At 27.9% G+C, this 8,909-nt stretch overlaps 2 protein-coding genes across 2 annotated transcripts in view; one reads left to right on the top strand and one right to left on the bottom strand.

Moving 5' to 3' along the window:
- The first annotated feature begins 3,426 nt into the window (after positions 1 to 3,426).
- On the top strand, positions 3,427 to 6,471 carry LOC136084789 (uncharacterized). Its single transcript, XM_065805725.1, has 4 exons — positions 3,427 to 3,897; positions 4,507 to 4,630; positions 4,781 to 4,882; positions 4,967 to 6,471. Exons 1-4 carry the CDS (start codon positions 3,655 to 3,657, stop codon positions 6,454 to 6,456), a joined length of 1,959 nt encoding a protein of 652 aa, XP_065661797.1. The 5' UTR covers positions 3,427 to 3,654; the 3' UTR covers positions 6,457 to 6,471.
- Positions 6,472 to 8,155: 1,684 nt separating this feature from the next.
- The window catches only part of LOC100211062 (sphingosine-1-phosphate phosphatase 2), an 18,654-nt gene continuing 17,900 nt past the window's right edge, over positions 8,156 to 8,909 (bottom strand). Inside the window, exon 3 of the mRNA XM_065805728.1 lies at positions 8,156 to 8,817. Coding sequence (XP_065661800.1) covers positions 8,266 to 8,817 — 552 coding nt within the window. The 3' untranslated portion in view covers positions 8,156 to 8,265. The remainder of the gene's footprint in view (positions 8,818 to 8,909) is intronic.

Below are 8,909 nucleotides of genomic sequence, written 5' to 3' on the forward strand. Positions count from 1 at the left end.
TTCAAATGATTTTGGATATTGTCCAAAGTTTAAAAAAATAAAACACTGGTCAAAATTTCATATTCGTTAAGCAAATCATAATTTCAAAATACATTTTAATATAAACAAGAGACTTCTTTGGTTTCGAAGAACACCAAAAAAATATGTCTAAAGATACTTTTCTTAAATTTCTAAATTCTGTTTCAAGTAGTTCGGTAACAAATTTTCCTAACATAATATACTTGTAACAAAAATATTTCTCTTAATAGCATTTTAATCAGCTAGATTATTTCTTCACGTGTATAATTTGTGAAATGCATTGCGATATGTGTTAATATTTTATGCGTATTTTCTGATTTTTTTCATGCATAGTGCTGTATCGCAAAAATCCAAAACAAACTTTCTTTGTTTATCATTTAGATCTCTGAGGAAGCTTTTTGATCATTATTGAACCTAAAATATATGCCCACACTTTTTATATTAAAAGTTTTCCATTATGTGAAAGCAAGTTTAATAAAATCACCAGTCTTGTTAACGCTTGAGATAGTAGAAGTTTCAGGGTGATTAAGAAGAACATTGTAAGTATTATCAGAAAAAACGTTTTGCTTTCTGAGTCCATTATTTTGTATGTGATATCGTGGACAAAAGTCAAACAACAAAAGAGTTCTATCTGTAGTTAACCAAGGTTTTTCATAAAATGTTAGAGTTATATGTGATAAATATTCATCACATATAACTGCCTTTGCTTTGCTATTTGACTATCTTACTGATTTTAAAGTTAAATAAATTTGATCATATAAAAATTAGGAATTTATTTGTTTACAGGTTTTCACAACATTTTCAAAAGAAATTTACGACGATCAAACATAACTTGTATTACAAGTTATCGTAACATCTAAAACACTTTTCGAAAAAGAATTTATATCAATGGTTTTCCAAAAACAGCAACTTTCTGATACAGTAACATTTTTGTAACATACATCTTGTCACAGAGAATAATAGTTCCCAGTAGAAATTTCCAAATTAAAAAAAAAAGTAGTAGAAAGTTCATTGCAATTTTAGAATAAACTAAAAAACTATCTTAGAGGAAAATTGTGCAAAATGTTATTTAGTTTGACCTTTTTGAAATTTTGAAGTCAATCAGATCATATAATAAAGTGTTGCTAGACGTTTTAAAACTCGCATTTGGTAAACATTCTATCCAACGTGTTTTCTCTTTTTTTGGGAAATCTATAAGTTTTTTAAAACGCTTTTTAGATCGTTTGACTTCAATGATAAATAACTCGTAGAACAACAATAACCTCATTTCACCATTTTTCATAAACATAAACAAATTTCACCATTTTCATAATAGACTAAATAAAGAAACCAACAGACAGTGGTAATTAATTTAGTCTTTAATTATAAAACCTTTTCATTTAATAATTGCTATCCACTTCATTAAAATTAATTTTATAATGGAGAGTGGATATTTAACAGAATTTCTGTCTTTGCTACACAACTTTTTTTTTGCACCAGGTTCTCGCTTGATGACTTTTAGTCACTAGGTAAGACCTCCTTGTTAATAAAAAGATTTGACCTAAATAGCCTTATATATAAATTATCGAGGGTATGTATAGAGTTGTTTCAAAATATGACAAATTGACTTAAGCTACAGTTGCTACAGTCAATTTGTCATTTTTTAAACTCCCAGTTCAATTTAAGTTGATACGCTGCGAAATGTTTGACATTCTTTCAAAATTTTATGAACATGCGAGACAAAACCTGGGTTAAAACATGGGTTTTTCAGTGAAGCATTTCATTTTTTCGAATGAAATATTTGCGTAACATAGTCAACTTGGCTCAGATACAATTAAATGAATTTTTGAAGGGCCGCATTTTGATTACTTGTAACCTCCATATTTTATTTAAATTATTACTTTCTTTTGCATGAAAAAAAAATTGGCATGTAAAAAATAAAAAGAGAAAAAAAAACCTGCGCTGACTGTTGCAATTGCTACACTTGCTACAGCCTGGATCCGCTTCTGACAACTACTACTACTACTACTAATACTACTACTACTACTACTACTACTACTACTACTACTACTACTACTACTACTACTACTACTACTACTACTACTACTAAAACTATTAAGTTCGGCAATAATTTATATAATATACAATAATGCCTTATATTTTAATAAATGTAAACTAGAACTCCACTACAGCGATTATTTATTTTCCTTTCAAGAGAGATCATTTCAAAATAAAAGAAAGATAAAAATTAGAATTTTTATTAATATTGTCCAAGTTTCAATTAAGCAAATAATATTAAAAAAGTATTTATTTTTCTCAAGTAAATTTTGTAACTTTTTAAAATTACAATTGATGCTTCTGATATTTACGCGTAGAATTCTAATTTGATCGTTGCTTTCGTTGTTAACATTCTTAAATAGAATTCCTTCAATTCATTTGGATAATAGTAAGAACATTCTATTTTCGTATGATGAAAATAATTAATATCTGGGTCGGAGTTTTCGTGTAATGAAAAATATTTCGTTTCAAAAAAATTAAAGGCAAAGGTTTCAAAGTCACGATTAGTTATAACAAACAAACTGAAAAGGAGTTCTTTTAAAGAAAGAGCGTATTTACTTTCGAAATTCTCTAGAAAAAAGTTTTTTGCACTTTTTAACTGCATACTTACCTTCAAGTCGCAACTTTTTGACCCACAACTTCTGATCGATTTTTTAGCGAAATTTTTATTAACATATATCCCAGTTCCTCGCAAGTTTTTGTGTAGTGTTAAGTATTTTTGTTTTGAAAATTTAATAACCTTAGGACAAGAATTCTTGGTTTCTTGTCTTTTTTAGTTTGGCTAAATAAATAAATAAAGATTTATTAGAACAAGTTTAAAAAAAACATGTTCTAAAGGACATACAGGTCCAATAATAGACACTGACAATATGCCCTTGAATAAGAAAACAAAGTACATAGGAACAAATATAGTTTATAATAGAAACATTCAAGATTTCATATATTTACTTTATAGTAAACATATGAAATCTTGATTGAAAGCTAATTTTATGAGCTTTTTCTATTATAATATCATTCTTAATTTTAAGTTGTTTATTGAACATTTTATTTACTGCATTTTCGCACTCAGCCCAATTTTCATTTGGTTTTTCATATATTCCGTCTAATCTTGTTATTCCTTTGAGACCGTTTTTCCAAATTTAATCTTATATTATTCCTTCGAGACCGGTTCTCTAAATCTTTTTATTTAAATTTGTTTGTTTCCTTTTCATAACGCTTCGTGATCTGATTTATTTTTTCCATAATGCTTGTTTCTTGGAAGCTAAAACTATCTTTAAAATCGCGTAGGTAGTTTTCTATGCAAAAGACTTTTTTTGTATTTTTTTAAAAATATTTGTTTTAGTTTGTCTTTTTTTGTAAAATATTGTTCACTGTGGACCAGAGTGACCGCCAGGTTAAGTTGTTCCCCAGGTCTGATTTTTCTTTTTCAATAGTTGGGTATACATTAGTAGACACCATTTATGACATTAAAAACTTCTGAGTGATTGGACAAAGTCAAAAAAAATTTGCTCAAAAATATTTATTTTTAGCCATAAAAATCTTAATAAATTAGGTGAAAACTCGGTTGAAAGTCCGCGAAATTATTAAATTGTATATACAATGGCGGACTGTTTACATAAAACGTGTGCTGTTTGTCTTACACAGTTCGGGAAAAAGTCATCTAAAATTCAAAAGATCACTCCAGCAATTGAAACAAAGATAAAAACTTTCGTCTGGAGTCAGTATAGTTTAGATGTAACCAACTATCCCAAGGTTATTTGTAACAATTGCCACAGAAACCTCTATGATCTCGACAAGAACAAGGTGGAGTACCTAGGGAACTGGATAGTGAAGATATCCAAGGTAAAATTCATGTTAATCTGTTTTTTTATGTATAATAATTATTATTAATTTCTAGTTAATACTTTGTTATATTTACAATCACACAGTTTCTTAACTAAAAATATAGAACAGATTTTTTTTTTTAATACATGTTATTACAACATTTACTTAGTACATGTTATTAATACATATACATGTATTAAAAAATAATACATGTGTTATTAAAAAAACTTTCAGTTTTTCTATTGTATGCGTAGACTTAAAATGTATATAACTTTATATATTATATATACAGCACGATAAGTATATGTATATACATATACTTAGTTTAAGTATGACATGCATGGAAGTATTTGAGTATAATATGTATGTATGTAGACTACATACATACTACATATATACTACATTGTAGTATATAAATATTAGTTATACAAAACATGTATATAAGGTTGTATAAGATAAACAACTAATTACTATTTATTTATTAACTATTTATTTACTGTTTACAGTGTAAGCTTAAAATTTAATTATATAGTATATATAGTTAAACTTACATAGTGTATAGTAAAATACCATTTAGTATGCTAAAATAATATCACTTACTGATCAATATTTTTTCCATTATTTTAGATTGATAGATTGCATCTTAGAAGATCATCAAATATCAAAGACATTGTTGATGAAATCAGTGCTTCTAATGATTCTGAACATGCAAAGTCTTCCAGACTATGTTCAACATGCTTTGGCTTTGTAGGTTAGAATTTTATTATTATAGTTGTTTTATTTTTTTATATATGTAATGCTTCATATATATAATGCTTCACATAACAAAATTTATTGTACTTAATAAAATATTTAGTTAATTAAAAATTTTGTTCATTTGTTTTCAAACAAAAATATTTAGTGCAAGGAGTGGCTCATATCTGTACAGAGAGCAGAGCTGTGAACAATCTCATTGAAGCGGCAGAACAGCTTGGACCTAAATATTTAGAACGGGTAGCCTCAGGCAAGTATATTAAGCTGTTCTTTAATATAAATACATATTTAAAATTCCAAATAATAAACATATTTTATTTATGTATGTTGCCAGGTATACTTAAGCACAAGATGGAAGCTGAAAATATTTGTAGAGGACAGAAGTTTCAGTTGGCTACTCAAGGGTCTCCTTTGAACATTGTGGTTGGAGCTCCTGACAAAAAAACTGATCGAATTGAGCTGAAACAGGTGTCCTTTGGTACTGTTATGGAGTTGGTTAAATCTCTTGAGCTTTCAAAAAATCAAACAAAGAATTTTTGTTCCAAATATAGATCTAGTATGGGAACTCAAACCTGTATTGAAGCGAACATCTTTGAAAAAATTGAAGCTCTCCATAACCGTATAGATGAATTTTACACTTCTAAAGAAGTAGGTTTTATGGATGGAGAAGAAGCCATTACTAGAACATTGGTTCATGTAAAAGATACATCTACATTTATACAGCACGTCATTACAGAAAGAGGAATAGATCCACATGACTCCATATTGAGAATAGCTATGGATTCAGGTCAGGGATTCCTTAAAGTTACTGTAAATGTGTTTAATCCCCTGGAAAAAACTTCTTCAGATTCAGAGCTAGATGATGCTGGAGTAAAAAGATCCTTTCTTATAGCAATTGTTGAGGGGGTTTCTGAAGCTAACGATAATCTTTGGAAGCTTATTGAGCCCCTGAATTTAAATGATGTAAAGTTTTACGTTGCATTTGATCTAAAATGTGCAAATTCAGTGTTTGGAATTAGTAGTCATGCTGGGAAATACAGTTGTTTATATTGTGAGGGATCCTGCACTCTTGAGCCTGGAATTAAACGAACACTTAGGTCATTGGATGATCATTATAACAACTTTACCCTTGACGGAAAGAAGAAGTCAAAAATGTCACACTTTAAAAATGTTACAAATCCAAGACTTTTGTACAAAGAGGAAGATCCTGAAACTCTTCTCGAAGAGTTGGTTCTTGTTCCTGAGCTCCATGTTCTAATGGGAATAGTAAATAAACTTGCAGTACTTCTAGTTAGTGTATGGCCTTTGTTTGAGAAGTGGTTACAATCAAACTACATCATGTTTCGAGGATACCAAGGCATAGGGCTTGACGGAAACAATGCAAGCAAGTTCCTGAAGTTGGTGGATATACTTGAAAGAGATATTATAAACAATGGAAAATATGACTTACTACCAATAGTAAACTGTGTTAGAAAGTTTAAATGTCTTCAAGCAGAAGCATTTGGTATGGTAGCAGGGGATAACATCAGCACTGCTGTTCTGGAGTTTAAAAAGTCCTATGCAGATTTGATTGAATACGTGCATGCCACATTTGAGGGTATCAAGCTCAGTGTTACATGGAAAGTTCACATAGCAGTATGTCATATACTTCCTTTTCTTCATTCTACTGACTGCGGCCTAGGAGTTTACTGTGAGCAAACAGGAGAAGCTATTCATCATGAATTCAAAAAAACATGGAATAGATACAAACGAAGAGTTAACCATATAGATTATGCAAAACGACTAAAATCCAGTGTTGTCGAGTTTGCATCAAAAAAACATTAAATAAACTGAATAATTATATAATTTAATTTAATGTTTATAATTTCAAGTATATATTGTAAAGTATATTATTTATAGATTTAGATTTATATTATAACTAGTTAACATAAAGCTTTTTTACTTTGTGCTTTTATTTGTATAGGATAAGTTACACCTATTTTTTAATTATTTTTTTTTCAATTTTTTTTAACACCCTAGAAGTTTTAAATGTTATAAATAGTGTCTTCCCAAAATGTTATAAATAGTGTCTTCCCAAAATGTTAGAAATAGTGTATACCCAACTATTGAAAAAAAAAAATCAGACCTAGGGAACATTTTAATCTGGTGGTCACTCAGGTCCACAGTGATAAGTATAGCTATTTTTTGATTTTTTTGTCTCATTTTTTTTTTGAAAATTCCAACACCCCAGAAGTTCTAAATGCTATAAATGGTGTCTACTAATGTATATCTAGCTATTGCAAAAAAAAAAAATGACCTGGGGAACAACTCAACCTGGCGGTCACTCTGGTCCACAGTGTGTTATTATCTTTGTAAAATATGCCTTTCTTTGTAAAAAATTTGTTTGTCTACATCTTTTTCAATTTTATCTAATCAATTAGTGAGTATTTTAAAATTTGCACTAACTATATCAGTTATATCAATATATTTAGATATATCATATTTTAGTTTAATTAATAATTAAAATCCTATAGTCAGATTTTTAGAAAATTTATTTTAAATAAATAAATCTATGATATCTAAAGGTGTTTATTTAAAATAAAGTTTAAGCACATTAAGATTCTTTTTACCCTTTTTAATTTATATTTTTGTGAAATTTTTGTATTATCCGTAAGAAAATATAAAAACTTGTACCTAAAAACATGCACCTAAACATAGCGCTTGTAAACGACAGTGAGAGAAAGAATACCACGAGTAAGTGAAAAAAATGATTAACTGACCCACGAAAATATTGAGGACCAACATTACATTTAAAACTTTATTTTTTTGAGATATTTCATAGTAACTTGTCCTTATAAAAAGTAAGAAATCCAACTGAATCTTCAATAAATCAATAATTTTTAAAATGAAAATACCTATATCTTAATGCATTATAACAACATTTCCGCTATTTATTTACTTTCGACCAAACCCGACTATATAATAACAAAAAAATTTATTTATGAAATTATTAAAGTATTGTTATGAAGTATAATATATATATATATATATATATATATATATATATATATATATATATATATATATATATATATATAAAATAATAATATTGTTATAATAACTGTTAATAATAATACAGTTATGTAATAATTAAATAATACACAAATTATTCAAATGTAATCATATATTAAATTTAAGATTATTATGATATATATTTCTATTTTAACATATACTTTTTATTGTGTCATTATCTATTATAAATTTATTATATATCATATTATTATGTTACATTTTATGTACTGTGTTATATCAAAAGAATATAAATTAAAAATTTAATCACGCTCTACAAATTTTTCCTAAATCAATTATATATTATTATTTACTAAAAATCACCGGATTATTTACTAAAAATCACCGGATATGCCGTTTGGAAAATAAAACTTAGAAATCTATAGCAGTCTGGATTCGAAATAAACACAACAAATAAATAGATAAACAAAAACACGCTGTTATAAAAAAATGAAAGAAAAGAAAAAAAAAAGAATTGACGAAGAATTAACTCGATTTAATACTACACAAGTTTATTTTTGATACATAAAATTGTTGTTCATACCTTAAAGATGTAACTAAAGATTGTAAAATGAACTTGTCTCGTTATAAAATTAAGCCAACCATTTCGAAAGCTTTTGGTGCAACATAAATTGCAGAATAACCAATGAGAGTATACGTGATAAAAAGATATGGAATAACAAATATATGGTCAGCTTTCCTGTCTGTGGTTTTGCTACCTTCGGAATTCATGAAGTTAAAAAAACTATGAATCAGTGTTTTTAAACAAATTTTAATGGGCACTATGATAGCTACACCGATAATAAATCGAGATGCTCCAAACAAAACCCACGGTATAAATCCACTTGAGAACATTGCAACTGGAGCATTTTTGTACGGCTCCGGTAATGGAACTTGATCAATGTAATACATATTCCATGCGGCTAAAGTGCAACCACACCCTACGCAAATTATTCGTGCAGTATCATTGCGTGTTTCCATGCATTGTGTGGGAAAAACATATATCATAAGCATGGGAATAATTAAAATTATAATCCAAGCATTACTAGATGCCAGAAACATCTCTAATGTTATATCCAAATATGGCAGCCATAATGCAGTTACAAAAAATGCTACAGAAATCCCAGCAACAATGTCCTTAAAAAAATAATATCCATTAAATTTTAATGACTCATTAAATTTTATTTTTATGCATTTAGCATTTTATTATTATTATTATTAATATTATT

Source organism: Hydra vulgaris, chromosome 09 (genome assembly GCF_038396675.1).
Source record: "Hydra vulgaris chromosome 09, alternate assembly HydraT2T_AEP".
In the NCBI taxonomy this organism is placed as follows: Eukaryota; Metazoa; Cnidaria; class Hydrozoa; order Anthoathecata; family Hydridae; genus Hydra; species Hydra vulgaris.